At 30.3% G+C, this 23578-nt stretch overlaps 3 protein-coding genes across 8 annotated transcripts; 1 reads left to right on the top strand and 2 right to left on the bottom strand.

The window, feature by feature from the left end:
* Nucleotides 1-913: 913 nt before the first annotated feature.
* Nucleotides 914-15839, bottom strand: LOC139094492 (uncharacterized). Of its 6 annotated transcripts, XM_070645533.1 has the most exons (7): nt 15721-15839; nt 15233-15360; nt 13033-13531; nt 6182-6360; nt 5460-5563; nt 5110-5341; nt 914-4355 (listed from the first exon to the last, which is right to left on the bottom strand). In XM_070645533.1, exons 3-7 carry the CDS (start codon nt 13415-13417, stop codon nt 3804-3806), a joined length of 1452 nt encoding a protein of 483 aa, XP_070501634.1. In that variant the 5' UTR covers nt 13418-13531; nt 15233-15360; nt 15721-15839; the 3' UTR covers nt 914-3803. The 6 variants fall into 6 exon arrangements, with proteins under 6 accessions (XP_070501634.1, XP_070501631.1, XP_070501632.1 ...); XM_070645530.1 differs by having other exon boundaries at nt 15233-15839; XM_070645531.1 differs by having other exon boundaries at nt 13033-13476; nt 15233-15839.
* A 50-nt stretch (nt 15840-15889) lies between these two features.
* On the top strand, nt 15890-18686 carry LOC139094486 (uncharacterized). Its single transcript, XM_070645522.1, has 6 exons — nt 15890-16024; nt 16147-16449; nt 16521-16604; nt 16832-17503; nt 17575-18212; nt 18569-18686. Exons 1-6 carry the CDS (start codon nt 16004-16006, stop codon nt 18579-18581), a joined length of 1731 nt encoding a protein of 576 aa, XP_070501623.1. The 5' UTR covers nt 15890-16003; the 3' UTR covers nt 18582-18686.
* A 59-nt stretch (nt 18687-18745) lies between these two features.
* Nucleotides 18746-20888, bottom strand: LOC139094714 (stAR-related lipid transfer protein 7, mitochondrial). The gene is made up of 5 exons (XM_070645864.1): nt 20622-20888; nt 20274-20559; nt 19926-20006; nt 19794-19854; nt 18746-19447 (listed from the first exon to the last, which is right to left on the bottom strand). The coding sequence occupies exons 1-5, from the start codon at nt 20823-20825 to the stop codon at nt 18883-18885; spliced, it is 1197 nt and encodes a 398-aa protein (XP_070501965.1). The 5' UTR covers nt 20826-20888; the 3' UTR covers nt 18746-18882.
* Between the last annotated feature and the right edge of the window lie 2690 nt (nt 20889-23578).

Here is a 23578-nt window from a genome sequence, read left to right as displayed (position 1 = left end):
CCTTACCATCCCTGGTTGGATTGTGGAGATGCCACCCTTCAGACGAGGTCTTTTGGATACTTATGTATTAAGAGTTATCTCCTGATATGGCCAGTTTTGTATTTACCAGTATCAGGGGATAACACGAAAAGATACACACTTGACATTTAGTCAGCTTCGGGTCAGACTTCAGCTTCCCCAATCCCCAAACACTCTCGAGTTGACATCATCCAAGCAGTCAAGATGCATCCTAACGTCTAAATTATTTGGTTAGGATAGAATTTTTTTCAAAAAATAAAGAAGGGGCACGAGTGGAAGGAGTGAGCTGACTCCCAAAAATCCCTCCTTCTACTGGATGTGCTCCTACATGTAGCCATCAAGATATACTCTAAAGCCTAATGTCGTCAACAAAGCAATGTAGTGGCAGTCCTTGTGACTTGATCCATTATGTTATTTAGGCAAGGGTCTTTTAAGGACTCAAGAGTACCATCTATAATATATTCCCAACCACAAAGTAAGACTTGAAAGTTGAATCAACAACATCAAAAATCGACTTGAATTTTTTGATTTTTGTGTTAAAGTCTCCATGAAACACTAGAAACTAAAAGCAACCTGAAAGTTTCGATAAATTGACAATCAAAAGTTGTGTGTAACTGCAACTTTCTAGACATAGATGCAATAAATAAACAATTACATAACTCGAAAGGTTAATTGCTTATTTAATATTAAGAACTATATTAAGTTGTGTGTGCTAAAAATAAATGAAAATAACAACAAAGATTCCGACAGTTGGTCGCTGTAAAAGAAAAATGCGTCATCCTTAATGCTCTGTCTGAGTATGTCTGAAAATTCATGCTAAAGAATTAAAGTTTTTTTTTTTTATTTCTGAAAAAATGTGTGTATGATAAAATTTTGGAATTTATTGTTTTTATTTTTCTTTTCTCTTTAATATTTTCATTTTTTTTTATATTTTATTACAAAACATTTTATGTTAGTAAGTAAAGTTGATTCTCATTTTTTTTGCGATTCATTGCATTATATTCATTTTATTTCATTTTTTTTTTTGTATTGCATACGGATATTGAAGCTAACAAGAAATCAATGCATGCTGTTTTATTCTATTTAATTCTTTTATTATTTTGCTAAATACCTATAGAACTTATATTTTAGATAGCTAGTTATCATCACCTAAAATTTTTATTCTACAAACTGTTTTTCGTCCTCATCCTTCCTTATTCTTGTCATCATATCATTTTTACTAGGTCTTTAAAAAACACCAAGTTTTTTATTTTGGATTTTAAAAATTTGTCACTTCTTCTTCCTATTTTCTTTTATGTCTATGGGGTCGTTCACTTGTTACGTAACGCACTTAGCACTTAGGGAGGAGGGGGGTACCCCTTAGGAGGGGGGTCACCTCAAATATTGGAGAAGGAAATTTTGATACTGAAAGGAGGGTTGGGGGAGGCGTTACGTAATAAGTGAACAGCCCCTATCTTACTTACGGGAAACAAAAAACAATTTTTTTGTTGTTTTCATGCGAAAATGAAAAATAAAAAATGTAAACAATTAATTTTCTCCTAATTTTAATTAAAATGTCATTTTAACATTATGCAACAATCCAACATCATTTCAACTGTAGCTCAACTCAAGACAAAATAATTCATGAGAAATAATAATGTTGCAAGGAATTTAAATTTAAACCTGACTGAGTTATTTAATAATAAATAAATTTTTTAAGTTTTTTTTTTCATTTCTTTTATTTTTGTTTTTTTTTTCTTCATTGAGATAAAGTTTTTGTTTCATTTTTGTGCCAAAAGCTTATCAAATTAATCAGTCGGCAAAGATATAATGCCTTTTGTGTCTTGTGCGTATGTAGCTGACTAAATCAGTCCGATAAGAATTCGTTTTTGTGTTATTGTTAATTTGTTTTGTTTATTGTAGTGAATGAGTAACATTTAGTAAATTGGGAAACATTGAGGATTTCAACTGTCATTTTTTAAATTTTTTTGAAAATTTGCTTTATTGGTTTAGAAAATTTAAATAAATTTTAGACGTTATTTTTTATATGAAGAATATTTTTTTTTTTAATTTTTTGTTGGAGTATTGAAGATTTTTTTATGGAGCAATAAATGTGAATAAGCATTGAATCAATCTTTTTACTAGCCATAGCTGTCTGTAGTCTGTCATCAAAGTTATTTAGTTTGTAAAAAAGTATTTTTAGGATTTTTCAGATTAATTGAAATAAAAGTTTGAATTTTTCTTCTATTTAAAAGGAACTGCATGAGCCAGACTTTAATAATGTCTGGTTAGTATGACTTTTTCAGTCAGTACTAAGTCAGAATATCTGGCAGTAAGCTTTGAAATTTCAAAATAATTGTTAAAAATCAGAGCTCAAAGTTTACTAAGATTTTGAAAACTTCAAAATTCAACTTCGAGTTCTGCTTGAGATTCAAAATAATGCAAATCATCAATTACTAAGGAATTTCATTGACTAAACAAAATCAGTCAATTTTTTTTTATCAAAATCAAAGATAACTTTGCTTTATAATAAAGTTAATCCAACTTAAGCACCGTTTTGTTGATTCACGTAAAAGAGATTTGTTTATATGTGATTATTTGCAAAGAAATGTTTTCTTTTTTACTTTAGCCGTAAAGGTAAGCAAATGCGACCTTGGCAACAACTCTGATAAGAATGTTGACGTAAAAGTTTGAATTTTGATTTGATAACATGGAGGAGAAAAATTATTGGAAAATTAGGCTACTTTGATGGAAGTTTTTGAATTTTTCGAAATTGAATTTTGATCAAGTTTGCTTTGATTTTTGAAAAATTTTGAAATTTTCAAAAATTCAAATTTGAATTCTGATTCAAATTTCAAAATTTTGAAAGTTTTTTGGATTCTTTGAAATTGAAGAAAAATTAGAATTTTAACATTTAGGTATGAAAGATGGAAGAAATTATAAGATTTTAACTAATTGAATCTATCAAATAAAGTTGACAAAAATTACTGGAAACATTGCAAATTCTACAAACAAAAAATGATTGCATGCAATAATCTAAGTAAACAATTCTTTTGCTACATAAAATTGTTCTAAAATATTTGCAAAAATAATAAAAATCTTGAAACTTTTATGCAACTTTCTTGCACATATTTCACAAAATCCCCACGTTTGATCGTCGAATCATTTTAAAATTTGCCTACATTTAACTAAAATAATAAAAAAATTGCACCAAAAAAAAATAATAAAAAGTCAACAAACAAACTAGAAAGTTTATGACAGTTGAAATGAAAGTTAATAAAAAGCAATGTCTTTGAGACTCAATTTCCTATCTTTTCTTTCTTCCCCAGATGAATGTGCAATGAAAAGAATTTTTAAACTAATAATTATCTTCATATAAACTTTTTTTTTCTTTCATAATTTTTTTCACAATTTTTTAATTTTTTCCTTTTATTTACTGACTATATAAATCGCATTTTGACATTGTGAAGATTATACTACTATAATTTTACACCTTCCTTCTTTCTTTCCGTTATTTCATCAAAAATTTCATTTTGAACTATGCCAGAAAGAAAAGAAAATTAAATGTAGATTCAATTTTTTAAATAACTTTAATTGGACGCGCTTTAATAATTAATATAAGTTATTATTTTATTTATTATTCTTACTAATAGTTATTATTTATATTTTTTTTATTTATTATAATTATTTTAATAATTCATTTAAATTTTTATTCATTTTTACTATTTCTATTGTTGTGTGTGTGTGTGTGTGTGTGTGTTGCATTAATTAATTATATTTATAATGTTTGCTGTTTAAACTTTATGTCAAAGAGAACTGTAGTCTATGTGTGTTGTGGATGACGATGATTGAATTGATGAGGTTCCCGATATTGATTTTTCTTCAACTTCTTTACTGTTAATACAATTTGATGTTTGCATTTTATTTGTACTACTTGCATCATTGGATTTTAGTATTTCAGTCATTTTATCATGTGAAGTTGCTATGTGCTGCTGATGCAGATGCTGATGTGTCGTTCCTCTTAACGATGACGTCGTCGGCGCACTTGGAAAATTGCTGCTTGACTTTGACGACGATAAATACATTGCTCCAGTAAATACATTGCTGTTTGTCTTTAAATCAGTTCCTGATTTCAGTGGATTCGAATTTGATGAATGTGTACCTCCGCTAATTGTCTTAAAAAATCCTTTAACCTTCTCCGTCACTTTCCTATTATCACTTCCTTTTAACGTTGATTTCGGACAATTTTTCGTATTTATAAATTTTAATTGATGCGCTGTCAGCGATGCATCCGGTACATCCTCTATTGACTTATTCGGAGGTGCTTGAATGTAACTTCTCGCAGTTTCAGCATGATACTAAAAATAAATAAAGATAATTTTTTGATTTTAATTAATCTATTCATGAATATTTTTTGTCACCATTTCTGACATGCCGAAGAATTATTAAAAGCTTAACCGAAAGGAATTAACACTTCATCGATACTATTGATAAGACGGAATGAATGAATGAATTGACTTCATAGGGGAGAGACTTGAGACATTTATAATTGGAAATGTACACAGTATGACGACGACGACGTCGTCGACAGCAATGCAAAAAGGCAATCAATGCAAATGTATTGTACACACGTATTGTTTATACATACTCAAGGATTTCATCGCAAGAAAAAGGGTTACTGATAGTGAAGACAGTCGACAATTACAGTATTGGAATTGTGTGGGTGACGAACTAGACTAGTGACTTGTCTTAACATTGGTTGAAAGGTTTTGTCTGTTCCACAGCCTATATGAATATCCATCCCTTAACATATCATTTTACTCAACTATAAAATCCCCATCTAAGTTAAATAAATCCTCAATCTTCTAGCCAGTCTGTTAACAAATCAGCCAGCTCACAAATATTAGATAATTTAGTCATTTAATTGATTAAGCCTGTTAATGAAAAGAATCATCAATTTCACCATCTAGTAAGACAGTTCGCAGGTCAGCCTATCCGTCAATCAATTGTTTTAAACAAAGTGAATGAAAAATACTCGTTAGATGCGCACATCATGCATTCAGATAATGAGTATTTGTTATGTCTAGGAAGTCAAGAAGAATCAATATTTACCCTATGATTTGAAAGCGTATCGCGACCAAAATCTCCATCAGGCCGTGGAATATGTGACATTTGACAATTAGTTCTGACTATACAATTTGTATAACCGTTATTATGACTTGAATATTTGATCCCTGAAGTGAGTTGTTGTGATTTTGATTCTTTAAAAAAACTCTGTGATTCTCCATTTGTTGAGTTTATGAGATCATGTTGCATTACTGGAATTGAAGAATGTCGAATACTTCTAAAATGAGAATGAAAATAATAAAAGAAGACATGAATTTTATTAGTCAATGAAATTTGATTTGATAAAGTATATAAAGAAGCAAAGAAAAATATTTAAAAATAACAAAAATATCAACCTGTTATCTCGCTGAGATGGAAGACTCGCTAACATAGAATTACTGCTGGGCGGATTCCCGAGTCTTTCCATTCCAGCACACCCCAAATTCTGCACAGATAGCATCTAAAGGGAAAGAAAAAAGATGAAAATTAAGAATTTCATGGCAATTGTAATTGAATCGATGTGTTCAAAATTTTAACGGAATTTGAAAATTTGAAAATTTTTAAAAGTTCAATTTTTGAACTCACTGTGTTTACAAACACAATGACTTTTTCGTCAATCGAAATTAAACATTATCAGACGTTTTTGAGATAAAGAAGTACTTTAAGCAATCAATTATGCAACAAACTTGTTATGAAGCACAAAAAGTCTTCAATTTTGTTCAATTTTCCTTTAAATTAGGTGAGTTTAAGTTTGATTTAATCTACAATACTAATTTGATTGTTTTAATCAACTAGGTCTGAAGACTTAATACAGGATACAAAGAGAACTGTTATAAGAACATGACTACGTCACCGTACCGGTATAACAAACAGTAAATTGCTTAACAGCGGTCATTTGTTGCTTGGGATAGTAAGTACATAAGTACCTACCCTCAAATTAAGTCATCAGATTGTACATTAAGTGTTTAAAAGCGGAATTAATCATTTCTGTTTACAAAAATTCCACACATTTAAGTAAAGTCCGATAGTATTTTTTGAACACATCCACAAATTTTTTTAAAAATCAATGTATACTCACTAGTGCTTCAAGATCTAATATTGAATGGTTTAGAAGATTGTGATCAACTTCTGGCAATCTTCTATTAATGTGTTCCAAATTTGTTGAATATCTCTTTATCGCCCAAATGTAAATAATACTTGCGATTAGTAGAAGTATTATGAAAATTATTGATATGAAAAATATTAATTTAAAGAAACCTGAAACGAGACACAATCAGAAAAAGAAATAAATTTTTAATGGGTATTAATCATTTTTTCGCAGACTTTTTTTTTATGATAAGCAGAAGAATTTGGAGGAAAAAAAATATTTCGACGTAATTCAGAGCTGTCTCAAGGGCATCATCGATAAAAAGAACTCGTGCTCGATTGTCTAGACTCTATCCACGAATTCTTAGGGGATTCCCTTTGAATAAACTTTTTGATAGTTAGACAACAAGGCTATGCAAGCACAAATATCTAAGCTGAATTAACAACTTTTTTTACTTTGTCATTTATTGCACCCAGACGTTGATAAATACGATAAAAAAAATACACAACAAGTGTCTGGCTTTTGTTTAAACAGATATTAAATTTCTTTCGGCTGGATCTAACAGAACTTATGGAGAATTTCCATTGCCTTTCTTAATAACGCCTGTAATCACCTTGAGACTGTTTATACAGATGGAATCCTTACCATTGCTCTCAATATTTCACTTTTTTTTACTCTCCCAACACGAAGTAATCAGCACCAACTCAAAAGATGGAATGAAGAAGAAAAAAGAAGTTATCTATAAAACTGCAAGCAAGTGCATTGCACAGTGCACTCGCATAATCCCAGAGAGTCAAAAACCACAAAACTGATAATATCATTTCAATCAACTCACGAGTAAGTTGCATGAACTTTATGTGCTGATGTCCTTTTAAAAAGTGTTTTCAAACGATTCAAAGTACATTCGCAAAACAATCTTATGACTCATGACGAGCTAAGTTCATTAACAGATAACCTTCAGCTTCAAATCATCCAACGTCTCTTTTTGATGTCATTATCATCAAATGAAATTCTTACATAAATGAGTAATTTATCATCCTGGATTATTAATGGTGTGATTAGCGAAGAGTAAAGTCGCAATAGTTTTTTGTTGATAGCAAGTGTAGTTCCAGTTATGAATGAAAAATTTTGTTATAGTCATGATAATTTTACGCGAAATTGGAAATTTATTTATAGAGTGTTATCACTTTATACTGAGCTGCTTGACACGCAAAAACCATTAAGCAACAACTTCCCCAAAAAATAATTTCACCTACAAATAATTCACGAATCTAATCACGCCAGACATTTCAATTTTTTGATATTGATTTCTACGACTTAAATCACACAGTAATCACAAAAAAAATGACACAATCAGTCAGAAATATGATATATGAGTTGCAAGTTTACACCACAGTGTCTTCAGTCATGAGTCAACCACAAATTTTTAATTAAATTAAAATTTCGTCTGATGCAATTTTCACAAAATCAGCGACTTTGATTGGAATTTTATGAACTAAACAAATTTTCTCAGCTGACTACGATTGCTTCTGTCTAGACGTAATAATTTACTCTTTTTTCGCAGACAGTGTCCGAGGGAAACCCGAGGAGTACAAAAAAAAAATTTGTTTTGTGGTTTTTTGAATGAGAATATTTTTGAGGAAGGGAGCGGAAAGGTGTTCAGTCTGGTAAATACAGCAGTTAAAAAAGGGGGATTAGTTAATTACTACTTGGTAGTTATTCGACCTTTGTGTCGCTCGGTTCTACCTGTAGATAGGCATCAATTATGCAAAAGGGAATTTCGTCAGTCAGCTGGATCTGTGTGCATATATCAAGATCTTGATGAATCAGACTGAACGTCACTACAATCACAAGAAAGTGTCTGACAAAACTAATGAAGCTGTTAATTATCGTTGAATGCAGTGCTAAAAATGTATTATTCTCAAAGTCACACTTATGACTCATCACAGACAATGAATGACTGTACACTTTTGTCTGCCACTTGTCTGCTATGAAAAGCTTGTGTCGTTCGGGTCGACTGTCATGAACATTTTTTTTTCACCTCTTGACATTTTTCTCTTGTAAACATCTCTCGCAAAAGGAACAAGATATTTTTTTTATTGGATGGAAGATCCCTTTCCAGTTATGTCACTAATGTCCAGACACTTTTGTATGTTTATTTCACTGGGATTTGAATCAATAACTTTAATTAAAGGATTTCCGATTTTCACTTGATAATTATAGTCACTTTAGGTATTTAGACGTATTATGGAGTTCCAAAATAATTTCGGAACTGACCGAGAATAGAATCATTCTCATCTTATCAAAAAGAGACACAACAACAAGATAACAACTCTGATGTAAAAGAAAGGAACTTACAGTCTATATGTAATTTTTTCTCTCTCTGTCTGTTCTGCTCCTCTATGTAACAATGACTTTTTTTTGTGTCTCTCGCTTCCAAGATACTGATTATTAATATTTAGATTTTGGATTTGAGTAGGTATAATAATTTAATTAATTTAATTTTTTTTATAGCTTAGAACTACTTTTTTTCACGGTATTTTTATAATTTAATCGAATAGCTTAAGGAAACACTTGTAGGAGTATTTACTTCTTCTTTTAATAGTAGTATTAATTGGCTTCTAAATGCAATTTAAATTTTATTTTCCTTCCATTTATTTTCGTTTTATTCCGCAACTATGTCACCACAGATATAATAATTTTTAAAGCATAAATGATCGACAACTTAATTTTTATTGGAGTTGGTTGCTTTGTTTTTTATTTAAAAAAATATAATTATTTAAGTAAAAAATGTCTATGACGAAAAAATAATAATATTAACAACGCGACTTATGCATTTTTAACCATTTTTGTATGATTCTTATTAGACTACTGAAGTCACACAATCTGACGAAACGGCTAGACTGCGCTTTGTCGCGTTTTTAACTTTTTTTTTTTTTCAAATAATTTTCTTGATATTTTTATTATTCACTCAATGTGAAAACTGTCTCGTACCACTACATAGACAGAGAGAATTTTTCTTTAGTTCATAACATAACAGCCAGACTTATGTATGTGCAAAATTATCACGTTATATTTAAGGGTTTGAGTTCAGTCAGTCTATCGCGCACACATTGTTCATTTATTCATTCATACACACAGTCTGTGTACAGTCTCGGGTATATATATATATATAATGATATTCAAACTGGCAGGCTTGATTACACTCATACATTCAATGCGAGACAAGTCTTTTTTTTCTTTCGTCGTTTTTTTTTTTTTTCTGTTCTGTTTCCTTCTCGTTCTCCCGTTCTCTTCTCAGTGTTTGACATATAAAATAAAATATACTCAACTACTGCTGTAGTTTATTTTCGCGAACTGTCTATATGTTCTTTTCTTTTCTTATTTTCTTTATTTTTCTTCATTTCTTTTCTCCCAAATGGTGGAAAAGAAAGAAAGGCAGAAAGAAATTCCAAAGACAGCTTCATACATGAAGGAAAATATGTATATATTGTTCATTCGGTTCGTTATAAGATATATAGAGACATGAGAGAAGAACATATATGTAATTGAATGTATGTACTTCTATATAATAGTCGCGTGCAAAAATTCTCTCATTCTCTGAGATCTTATCAGTCTTGAAAGCGCATGACTGCTCTCAAACATAAATTCATTGTCATTACATTATTTACTCTGTAATATGCATTACTGTTGCAATTTATAATTACATTTTGCTCTCTCTATCATCTCCCATAACCCGCTCTTTTCCCCCCTGCGCGCCTCGACTATCTCTTTCTCTCACTTACTGGCTTGCTCCCTTCATACTGAAAAAAAAAATTGAATATATAAAATGGAAATAAAATACCTAAAAAATGCATTGTCTAGCATCGATCCAATTTCAGAAATAAATATGAATACAAAAAAAAAGTACACAGACTTTATAAGTAAATTCGTTGATGTTCATTCTCACTTTGTATAGCATACAACAATGTAACAAATTTTATCAATTTAACATGAATGTGAGTGACATCATTACAAATTGACAAAAGGAATCCTTCATTCATTTGTTGTCTCATTATCGCGATCTTTTTAAGGCTGCTGCACTTTTTTATGTACATGCTCTCTTTATGGGTGACGCGAGATGGAGCTGCATGCCGCTTTAATTAAGGACAATTTAAAAAGGAATGTGTAAGAGACTTGTTGATAATTTTTTTTTTATAAATAGCTTGCTGCTTACTACTGATAGTGGGAGTTTTTTCTGGTTTTAGAGACTCTCTGTGCTTGTTGTTGTTGCTATCAGTCTAGATTGTAGGATTGTCTACAAGAAAACATTTTTTTTAAGGCACTTGAATTATGATTGATATTGTGCACAATCTTCGTTTTCGTAGAAAACCTTTTAGCTTACGACTCAGACATTGTCAAGGATCTTTTCTAAAACTTGTAAAGCTTCTTTTGAATAAAATCAGGCCACAGATGGATTGAATGAAGAAATATGCATTCATTAAATTCTTGAGAAATTATCAGGCACGTGGTATATCTTTTTCCAATAAAGGGGGTCTTTTAAATCCCTTCCTTTAAGTAGGAAGAGAAGCTTACAAGTTTTCCGTTTTGTAAGATCAGAAAGCATTACAATTAGTTAAGTGGAGAGTCACTATGCAATCATACAATGTTGGCTTCTGTGTTCTAACATTCAATCCCATGTAGATGCAAATGTGGGATTCGAACCCACATATAAATGTCTCCAGTTACATGATTCTACCGCTGGATTATTATTATGTCTTTATTATATGATCAAGTGCTATATTTTATATTTCAAGAACGTCATGCTACACTTATTGGAATTCATTCTATATTTATACTTGTGTCGATAGCATGGATTAAGAAAAATGTCATTAAAGGAGCTGTCCGGATCCAATCTTACTATTAACTAGCCCTAACATACAAAGAGCATGCTCACATGGTACCGTAATGCCATCACGGTACTCCTTGCCTGTCAGGTTGGATTGAGGGCATGTTTGACGAGCCTCCAATCATTAAACCAGCATTTGTCTTCATAATCTGCTTGAAATGCATATAATGTTATGATATGGATCTTAAGGTCTGAACAAAGTCTGAACAGCCACAGCATATACACAGACAGTTCAGTAGAAAATAAATTTGAATAAACTAACCAGAATTGTTTATTTGACAAGTTCAGTAACCCGCCCAGATTCTGATTCTAATAATAATTTCAAGTGTCATATGACGAGCGTCTTATCTTTCAATGTTTAGCCGACTAAAAAAAAATAATAATTTAATTTGATAAAGCTTATATATCAGCTCCCGAATGACTTCTATTTAACTTCTGTGTCACTGGGTAATTATATTATCAAATGCGCTTTTTGTTGAATATTAATGCGACTTTTTACAAACATTTTTAACCTTCCGTCTCGTATCTTCGTAAATATTTCTTTATGCAAACATAGTAGCCGTTCACAGTCTGTCTATTTCGTGTCCTTTCGCTTATAATTTATTATTATATGTAATTTAAATTAAAATTTGATTAATTTTTTCACCAACATTTGACCTTAATTACGATTGAAATATGAGCTTTTCAGTTATTAGACCGGTAATGGGCTGCCAGTGTGACGCGGCACACTGGTGTGCTGCAAGTGTCTATTGCAATGTCATGAACTGTAAGCACACAGGTTACCACCACTGGATTAGACGAAAGTTAGAAAGTCATTGTGTGATTCCTTCTTCTTGTCATCAACAACTGAGATTGCTTTTGTTGAAAGCAGAAAGTCATAAAGAAAGGAACCACAAATTAGCAAGTGATTAATCATAATCATTGTGTCTGCAAAAGAATTACCTTAATGTAACTGTTGTTTTGAAAAAAAAATGGAAATAAAAATTTTAGTATGCGACACTTGTTTCCCTTCTACTATTTAAAGTTAAACAAACACTGCCGACTACTTTATAGCGGTGTGAGGTTCTTGATGCAACAAAGAAGTTATTACTAAGTGGTAGATTACAATAAAATACAGTAGTTGCAGACACATAAATGTCAATTAATTCTTGCTCTGCTTGCATTTTAAGTTTAAAAGGCAATGGAACGCTTGTAAATGCTTAATGGCATTACAAAGATTATTTTAGGTAGCAAGTTGCTGACTGGATTTATATTGACTGTTGAGTCAAACATCTAGCATGTTTGCGATGCTGAAAATTAATCTTAATTAATTAAAGTTTCAAGAAATTTCGTAAAAAAGGATTAAAAAAATCTATGAGCATCTACTGTCTAGTTTTTTATCATGAGCTAGCCAACAGAACATGCAGACAGAGTGAGAGAGAAAAGAAGTGCTTTATCCACTTGGCGAAAGCATAGTACTCTAGTTGATTGGTGCCACAATGTCGCCATATAACCGCCATGCAAGAATAAAAATTTCTATTGGGGTAGGTTATATTGAAAATTTAATTAATTATCCTCATATGCCCAGTTTAACGAGGTTACCCAACATACTCTTAAATTATCTTAATGTCTGGAAATTTATTAATAAAGTACTTTAAAATTGTCTGCAGAAATGAAATATTTTCCAATATGCACAATAATCTTTTTTATGCATGTCTCAAATTTATTGCAGGTCTGAATATATTTTACTGCACATTCACATAGTAAGACGAAGTCAGACAGAGTGAGAGAGATAGAGAGAATTTTTGCTTTATTTTATCTTTCAATACAATCTTTTAATTATCAAAAATTCTATTAAGTAAAGAAAAAGAAAGAGGAGCATATAAAGTCAAGAAATTTCATTGCATTCTTTTTGAAAGGGTCGTCTACCTTGCAAAAGCAATGCAATGCACTTAATGTATTATATTGAACTTACCATTCGAACTCGAATGTATGGAAGTATCAAGTGGAGACTCTTTCTCACTGTTTATAGATGTATTAAAATTTCCATACGATACTAACGATTCAAAGTCTTGTCTTGGAATAATTGTGGATGTCTCAATTGTTGTTCTATTGTTTTTCATTAACTTTTGTTGCACCTTATTTTGCTTTTTAGTCGTCTTAATAATATTAATTTCATTATCATAAACAGATGTACTTTTGTATTTCACATGATAGTTAGTGTCGATTTTATCAAAGTGTTCTTCATTTTTCATTCTCAGTGATAATTTATTGTCAATTGTTAGATTCTCACCATAAATATTTTCATTATTATTATTATTATTATTTATTCTGTCAAAAAATTTGCCTAGTTGCATCATTACAATTAAGAGAGATTTCTTTGACAGAAGCAAAATCTCTTTTGTGTAGATTTATTCTCCTGTAGCAATTTACACGATATTACACTTTTCTTATATTACTTTGCTATGCATTTTCTTTATATATTCGAGACATTTGCAGTGAAATTTTTGCAAATCCAGTTCTGATGTTTAAATCTTACAAAATTTGCTATAAAAATTGATGTGTTCACGTGCATATAATTAAATTCAAAATTGTTTTATGTCTGTCTAGTCAATTAAAAGCTTGTCTTAGTCTAATAATTAAATTAAAGTACATTTTTTCAAATGTTTACTGTGTGAATAAAATTGTATGACTAAATATCAAAACAATGTAAAAACGGGGCGAGAAACTAATTAATTTTTGTAAAAATTTTAAATAATATTTAGCCGTTAAAATATTCAAAATGTCTTCATAAAATGTAATTTATGCGACAATCACATGCAAAATATTTTTAGAATCCTTTGAGATTAACAAATGATTGTGTTTTAAAAGCCATCAAAGTTTAATTGTACTATAACGTTGATATAGATGCTACAAGTGTTGTAAATGTTACAGGCTAGACTAAATATAAAGTGTGACAAGTTTGATGGTATTAAAGTGGGCGCTAGAGCGTATTTAGGATGTAAGTTTCTCATTTGATTTTAAAATAAAAGAAGAAAATAAAATTGAATCTGCAAAACAAAATTCCATGAGTCATTCCGGCTGTTTTCACTGCACACTTGTAGTAGACATATCGACTAGACAGATCAATATTTTCGCACCCAAAAGACAAAATGTGGAACACATGCTGAGAAAGGTGCTAAAAACAATAATATTTCATAGATTTAAATGTCAAAGTGGATATACATAAAATTCACTACAAATGTCTCATTTACAGACACAAAAAAAAAATTAAAATAAAATTTAAATAAGATGAATTGAAATTTTTTTGATGAACAAAAAAAAATTTGTGAACTTATTTCAATTGAAAGTTTCGCAGTTGTTGTTTAAAAACAAAATTGCAATAAGGCAAGAACTAGTTTTTACGTAGTCACTCGTGACCGGCGAAAGCGCATTTTCCATGTACAGAATTGAAACATTGAACAGTGATTATTAAGGAACACAACGCATGGCCTATTGGTTCTTAGGTTTAGTGCTCTAACTGACTATGCTACCTATTTCTATTGATTTCTACAAAGATTTGAACTTTTGACTGGAGAGAATTTCTAAAAAGTCATCTTTTTAAGGGTTACGTAAAATTACGTACGTAAAACGTAATAACTAAGGGGCCGTACACTGATAACAATCAGGGGGGTGAAAGATGTGAGTAAACAATAAAAATTCCGAGAATTCCAATGTTCAGAAAAAGCTTAAATTGAAGGAATAGTTTGTCGGCAGTCGGACAGACAGACAAAATGCGAATAATAGCAACCTTTCCTTGTAGGAAAATGCGCTAAAAAAATAAATAAATATTATTTAAATTTTTTTATATCTTTTCACATTTTTCATTTATATAGATGCTGTCGCTGATGATATACATATGTCTATAGGCATGTACATATGTATGAAAGTATAGTAAAGGAGCACAAGAATGAAAGAAAGGAAGAAAGAGTGAGAGAGATGACCAAGAAGTGTGAGACGTTTGTTACACTTTGAACTTGTTTACTGTCTGGTATCTATTTGAGAATTTTGAATTATTTAAGAATGACAATAATGATTATTTCTCACAGACATCAAGTCATTAGACATTATTTATCAATTAAATCTCATATTTGATATCATTTTCATTCAGAAAATGAAATTTGTTTTGAACTTACAAACTCTCACATTCCAAATACTTCGTAAAAATCACTTTGGTATAAATAAAATATTTTGTCTACATATATTTTACACATAGTTTAGTCACACCATGATCATCGCAAATGTGTTGCAAGAAAATCACTAGCTATTTTGAGAACGGGAAAAAAATGAAAAATTTTTTATGAAATTAGAAGATTTTAAAATATACATATATATATTTCATAAAAAGAAGCTCTTCTATTATCGATTCTATATATTATAATCTTTTTCCTTTAGTTCCCTTCTGTTTTACACATTTAAATTCACATACACGATTTTATTTATTCGAAGTTGAATGGAAAGAGAATAACAAAAAAATAAATTTGTAACAATTGCACTAAAAGATAAGCTGAATTTTCAGACTGAAATCTCTTGGCTTGACAATGCATCATTTTTTTTTTTTCATTTCACACTTTTTTTTTCATTCATATCAATCAATTGATTTCACCCAAATTTCATATTATACTCAATGTACTTGATGAACCCGACGCATATTTTTGTTTATTCGCGATTTTTGTATTAGAATTTAAGCAATTTACGAAATAAAAAAAATTCTAAATTGAAATAAATGATTTTTTATGGTCTCACTACTCGCAATTTAATTGTAAAAGCGGACTATCGCTGTAGTTGTGTGACTCCTGTACCTTAACAGATTCACCAACAGATGGCGATATCGAGTTTTTCGCGAATTTTTTTTTATTGTATATGAAAAGAAAAAAAAAAGAGTATTAATGTGAACAAATTGCATAATGTCGGGAATCAGCGATAAAGTGAGTAAAATTGTGTTTATAAACAATTTTGTGCATGATTGTCAGCATAGCCTGATAAAAAATCAATCAAGTTTTCTTAATTTTCATATAAAAATTGATGTCAGAAAAATTTTCATTCACAGAACTTAAACTTAGAGATTGAGTTGCTGAAAAGGGCACTAGCTGAGAAGGAGGATGAAAATCTTGTGATATATGAAAGAAAAATGGAACTAGAAGAGTCATTAGTGGCATGGCAGGAAAAATTTCAAAGACTTTATGAATCGCACAAAAAAGTTCAAAGCGTCAATCAAAATTTGGAGGAAAAATTGTTAAAGCTAGTCGATAAAAATTCTAATGAACGAGCCAAGACGACACGCAACTGTGCAAACATGAATATCCGCATGAATCAGGCAAACTTTAGCATTATGCACTTGCAGAGAGAAATTGTAAGCCACAACTTTACTTTTTGTTTTGCTTCTTATAAGTTCTTTTGTTTATGACACAATGTTTCTTATAGGAACGCTATAAGAGGGACATAGCATTGGCTATTCACTTGCTGAGATGTAATCCAAAAGGATTCATGTCGCCGAGCATTAAATCGGTAAGTTGTGGTTTGATGATGGGAGGGGTACCTCAAAAATGCTAGTTATTGGTTTGAGCATTGAAGTGACAAAGCAATGATTGCTCAGTTCTAGAGTGTAAGACCAATCCTAAAGATAATCATTGAAGTAGGCATCGAATTCGACTCAAGATTTGTGCTAAAATTCAAAATGATCAAAGTCGACTTTGATCTAAACATTTCACTAACTTTTATCCTTATTTCCACAGTTTCCGGCAGATTTACAAACAAAAATCTCAAAATATGTGAAACCAAGCACATCACCAGACGACACAAATGACAATGAGTCATCATCATCAGCAGTATTTAAAGGAAAGTACCACAGCATTCCAACAAATGAGTATATGTCATCAAATGACTTTGAATCAACTGATAAAGAATTCAATGTATCTCCAATAGCCATCAGTAAATTTCTCGAGGACGAAATCAGCGAAGTGAAACATTGTGAGACTTGTTGTTGTGCATCAGTGTCACTTAAAAGTATTGGCATGCCACAAAAAAGTAATAAATATGATTATCTACAATTTGATAGAAAGTTAAGTTCACCGGCAAGCTTTAATTCGCTTCCATTTGATAATTCACAAGGCATTGAGTCACAGAAGCATAAGAATGCGCTTTTAAATAGTCAAAATTTTGTTCATCATAAGATGTGCGAACGTGTGACTGGAAATTGTCAAACTAATAATAATGATATGTCAGCTCAAAAGAAGAATGGCCCGAATGAATGTAGAAGAGATGTAGTCGTTAAGAAGCAGAGCATTGAAAATGCGGCAAAAGATAACAAATCGGATAATAAAGTACCGAAAAAGAGTAATGCTCGTGCTGAAAATGGCACAAAAACATTCGAAGACTACAATAAAAATTTACTCGAGTACATTAAGGTATGCTGATCATGTCTATGAAATTTATATCCATTAAATGCTATAAAATTTATGCTCATCTATTTTTGCAGAATAAAAACGTGAAGAAAAATGGACCTCGCATATGTGCATTACGAATTCAAGACGATGGAATTTGCATAGACAGTACACATAATGAAATATTTATGAGAAAGAAGTCGTTAATCGACTTTGATGCATTCGATAAGTATGAGAGTATATCACCTCTGATTATCTCATCTATCGCATCAACTATCGATGAGCACGTCGACGATGAAATTTTTTCAGTCAATAAGACTGATTCGGAGAAATTCAATGAGATTAAGAGTCAATCCAATGCACATGGATATTCAACAAGTGAACCGAATTTCGAGCAGAATCAATCATCAAATGAGAATGCAGTCATGAAGCATCAGAGAATAACTGAGTGGATCAATAGCAGTATTAATGCTCCACTTCAGTCAGACAACATGAATGCATTGGAATCAAGTTCCGATTTTAATGACAATCACAAGTCAAATGATAGCAATTTAAGCTCACATTCCGAAACAAGTCCTGAATTGTATACCAAGGAAGGTATGAATATCCATCAAATGGAATATAATGTTAAGCAATTCCTGCTTAAACAGAATGAATGGTCGGTGTATCGTGATCTCAGTTTTAATGAAATGTGTGATCTTAAACTGTTACCGCAACGGACGGAAACTAATTTGTAATCTCCTTAATTCCTTTATGCTTATATGTATTCCTCAAATGATGCATTTATGTGGTCGTATGATACATATCTAGTCATATTATCATTAAGAATTTAATTTAAAATTTTGCTGTTTCATAGTCGTGTTTTGCATGCGATTTTAGTTTAATAACTAATTAATATTCGAGCTTTGCTATACGTTGGTTCAAAGTCGTGTTAATTGTACGATTTTGAACATTTTTGTCGATATAGCTAACAGTTAATGTAAAATTTAAGTTCTTCCAAGTCATTATCATAAAATAACTCACATATGACCACATGTATGCATCGAGATATCCTTAAATATATCCTTAATATACCCAATATCAATTCAGTTACAATTTTTAAGTCATAAAATGTCGCCAAAGAAATCAATTATTTTAATATGATTATATTTACCGAACAGTATTGTATTGTATTAGATTGAGTGCACTTTATATTATTATGCAGCCACAAAAAAAAAATGAAAAAAATAAAAGCTTTGAGAAATAAATCGCTAGTGACGATAAAAATTCATTTAAAGAACAAACTTCTTTATTAGAATTATTTTTAGCTGAGCTACTAATTGAACGATCTATCTGAACGTTTTAAAATTATTTGATTTAATAACATTAACTGCTTACTTTTTGTAACTTTTTAATTTCCCTCATTATTGCATGTACGAAAACGGAATCAGATAGTTCCACCATGACTTTCTATTATTAATTTCTACTACATTTTCCTCTTCGCTTTCTTTCTCATCCACATTTCGTACACATGGCTTCACTTGATTCACGTTATCTTCCATCTGCTCTTCCTCACTGTCAAAGTCATCAAGCCTCGTATCAGATGGATATTCGTATCCTGGATCCTTCATCGTTTTATGTAATTTCTTTTCAGCATATTTCACTGTTGCATTGTAAAGTTGCTTAATAAATTCAGGTAGTTGTCGTTGAGAAACATAATTTGTGATGTATTTTGGGATTCTAATTCCCGGATTATCATAATAAGTAAGACTAAATTCAAATCCTTTTTGATTGAATGTTGTTGTTGGCTTTATAACCATATAGCTCCAATAATCATTTACACGTTGTAAATGTGGATTAACAGGCCATTTTGGATGATCTACCGATTTACAGCAGATTAAAATAACATTGTTCTTGCGATCAATAAAGCACTTTCGCATAAACACATAATCTCGATTTGAAAACAATTTTGGCCAGAGCATTTCCCAACTGCAATAAAATGATGAATTGGTGTTATCAAGTCATTGATTTTGTTGTCTGGGTGCGCTAATTAGAAAAATAACGGTAATTTTTTAAAATATCTGTATATGAAATTTAAAATTCAAATAACCGTTAAGCAGTTAAAAAGCATAAATTTTAAATTTCAAAATTCCGTTACAAATTTTTTAGATCTTTTTGATTTGCAAATTGCCTTTTCGCTATTCTTAGGTAGTGAACTTAAAAATCGCATTATAAGCTCACAACAATCTCAATCAAAATAGCAAGCTAAGGCTCTCAAAAAAATATTGACACAACAATAAAGCATGATTAGCGCACCCCATGACCGGTAACTCACTATATAACTTGCTGATCATCATATGGGTCAGTGTCAATAACTTCCAGAGTCACGGCCGTGTCTAAAATGACGAATGTAATCATTTAATCAGTTAACGCAATCAAAAATTATTAAAAATTAGCATAAACATACGATCCCATTCTCTTCTATAATCAATATCCATCTGCACGTGTAGGAAATCTTCTGCCGTAATATCATCGTATTTGACATACACTGTAGCGCATTTCCACAACGAAAATAAAGAAAGAAAAAAACAAACATTGAACTTTTTGTTAAAAATATCTCATTCATAAGTCGTGTGCATGATAAAATTGTTTTCTGGATGATTTTTACAAAAAATAATCAGAATTTTGATATTAAGTCACACACGAGTGAAAATTAGGTATTATGCAATTACTAAGACTATGAAACAATAAATTTAAGTGGTTTCAAGTTACTTAATTAAAATTGATGATCCATTAATAACAAGTTTAGACTTACCTTTATATGCATATTGCCCCACATCTTGTTCCTTTCTCCATGTTATCATGTTATCCTTCTGAACATAAAATTCCCAAACATCGTCATCTGGATGATCTCCATTTTTGTAGTAACATTCCGTGGATATGTTTTCAAATAGTTTGGGATCTTTGAGACGTTCTATATGGTCAAAATCATTAAAATACTTTTTAGCTTCGTCATCAAGGTAAATCCTTTTCTGTTCCCAGTCCTCAACTGAATATAGTAGCGGAACTGCCATTAATGAATACAGTTGCCTTCGATGCACCTAAAATGATCATTTCTTGCCTCATAGATTTGAATATCAGGATGTCATCCATGGAATCTTACCAGATTACTTTTTAGCTGTTTAATTAAATTTATAAAATTTCTTTCGTGCCATTTTTTCATATAAAAATTATAGATTTTTTGACTTTGCTGTAATCTTGATGTCCAAAAGTAAAACAGCAATTGATTCTTTAATATCACTTTCATTTTGTTTGATTGATAATTTGATCTCCATTTAAAAATTTGTGAAAGCCGCGAAAAACTCATAATTGCCGAGGAATTTTAATTAAACTAAGACGGCCAGCGAAAAAATCTGTTTACATGAGAGATAGGGGGCTATCAACTAATGCTGAGCAACAATGCACCCTGACTTTTCAAGTTTGAAAAATTGTCGTTAATTTTGCTCAATATTTTTGAATTTCAAAAGTTCGTTGATGAAAATTAAAGATGTTAAAATAAGAATTAACCACGTGAATATTCGACAAACAACAAGAAGGAACCGCACAAACAATATCACAAGCATTTCTTTTGTCTAGCCTTTGTTTTATTTTTGAATGAAATAATGCTGATAAATCACTAAAATTTATTTTTTCCTCACAAACAAATAAAATAACATTTTAATTACTTAATCTACAATTTCAAGTGCCAAACTACATTTGTATACGATTGAATTTATAATGATCTTACTTCTTGATCATAAACATACAAAATTTACACCTTTTATAGATGAGATTTCAATTTAAATAAGAAAAATTTCTTCATCACACTAGTCACATCATTAAAAGTCATTTATTCTGTCTGAAAGCTTCTATTCTGACTGGCTGCATTCACTACACTTACATTTTTTGATGCACAATAGCAATTTTGACGTATTAAAAAAATATGTAGTATATGATTGTGTAATCATTATTATGCCGTTGATTTAACTGAAATAAGTATTTTTTAGTAATAATAATTATTCATTTACTAGTTTTTGCTCAAGTTAGTTTGCAAATTAAATTTTTTAATACTTTATTAATTTAAATTTTTCATAATTTTACTGTCTATTTGGAAATCTTGAGAAGTTGGAAACTGTAGGAAGAGATACTTGTGAGTAGTTTTTATTTATTTTAGAAATTTAGATAACCGTGACCTTGATATTGCATTGAATGTAATTCTGTATGCAGTTTCCTTCATTATTATTGTAGCTTTAGTTACTGGATGATTAGAGTTTAGAATGCAATTTAAAATTAATTTGAATTTCATTCAAATTTGTGTTTAAATTCGATTTCTTTTTTCAAATTTAATATTTTCAATGAAAACTTGATTGATTTTTGAAGTTTGAAGATGTTTCCTTTTCCTTAAATTTTGATTTTGGTAGAACAATTAGGTAAATGGGAAGGAATTGGTTTGCCTAAAAAGCTCCAATTTTTGGCAATTTTTCAAAAAGCTTTGGTTTTGAATTCAAAGTTCTTCAATTTTAAAAAAGTTCAAAAATTCGAGATTTTCTGAACTTCAAAAATTCAAATTTTGTGAAATTCCTTTTGAGAAATTGAACTAAGTTATCAGTTCCTGTATCTCATATCACACAATTAGTTTACCGAGCATACTCACAATAGATGAGCAAATACAAAAAAGTAAGAAAATTTTCTCATTTTCTAGCAATAATAATAAAAAAGTGTAGGAAGTTTCTCGAGTTCAACTTTTCAAATATTTGCGTATCTATTGCACAATCATTATTTATTTGTTCAGGTACGAATGTTTTTGACAATTATGAGAGGGTTGCATCGGAATATAAAAAAAGAATGTGAAGAGATTTAATATCTGTATGAGCGGTGAGAAAGAACCCTTCGGATTGATTTTATTAGACAGATTATCAATAAACTTCACCCATTTATTAAATTTACATTCATTCAAAACAACATCTTAAATATTTATTTATACACAAAAAAGTATGTATAGTCACTGGATGTAGGGAATGAGAACTCAGATGATATTTATTTCCGAACAAGGAATGAAAAAAATAATTGAAAATTATCACAGGTGTCGATTGACTAATTGGATGATATAAAATTTCTTGTTCCATTCCATCACAAAGATATCTTCAAGAAATAGGAAATAAATAGAAAAATTGAATTCATTTCCATCGAGATAACTAGTTCTATACAATTATAATGATGTGTTGCACTGGGAAAATTAGAAGGGTGACTGCGGAATGGCAATTTATTCTTACCTTAATTCTAAAGACAATTGATATGGTTTCTCAAATTATTACGTCACTCAATTACTCTACATACACAATCATAGGAAAAAAATCTAATTAATGAAATACATTTTCCACAGGCAATTCGATACACTTGCTCCGAAATATTATATTATTGCATAGGTATATAGTAAAAGTGCTGAATCAAAACAATCAAATGCATACAAGTTCAGAAGTGTTTAGTCTATAATTTGCAAAAATAAGAATCAACAAATTGAAAATAATAAAGTTAGCGGCATTTTAATTGGGTGAATGAATGAAATTGTGAAAAAAATTTGTAAAACTGTTTTCAAAGCTGACTATCGATTCAATCGCCATATAAAGACGTAATTGGACATTGCAGTTGTAAATATGTTGATCAAATTGTTTGTTTTGAAATGAAAAAGTAGTTATTTTTGTGCATTTTATTGGAACTTTTAGCGGTAAAAGTTTTGTTTACATTTTTCACTTAAAGATTTTAACTTTGAAAATTTATCATAATTAACCATTATCTAAAGATTTGATTTATTTCAAATAGTCAAATAAATGTGAGCAAAACAGAATACCTTTGAATTTCCATTTATACATGATTAAAAACTGATTAATTTATCCTTTTTGCATTTAACCTCATTCTCAAAAAATTTGATAAAATTCAACAGCAAATACTTAATAATTTCATTAATTCTGCTTAAATCCTTGAGCAAACCAATTGATTACAGTAATTTTCCAAACATTAATCCTCACAGTTTCACAATTCAATTAAAAATGAACTCAATCTCGTTAAAAAAGGATTGAATCG

This window comes from Chironomus tepperi, unplaced genomic scaffold (genome assembly GCF_022539635.2).
Source record: "Chironomus tepperi strain 1889 unplaced genomic scaffold, CSIRO-AGI_Ctep_v1 contig_354, whole genome shotgun sequence".
Classification (NCBI taxonomy): Eukaryota; Metazoa; Arthropoda; class Insecta; order Diptera; family Chironomidae; genus Chironomus; species Chironomus tepperi.
This window is presented reverse-complemented; position numbering and strand designations above follow the sequence as displayed.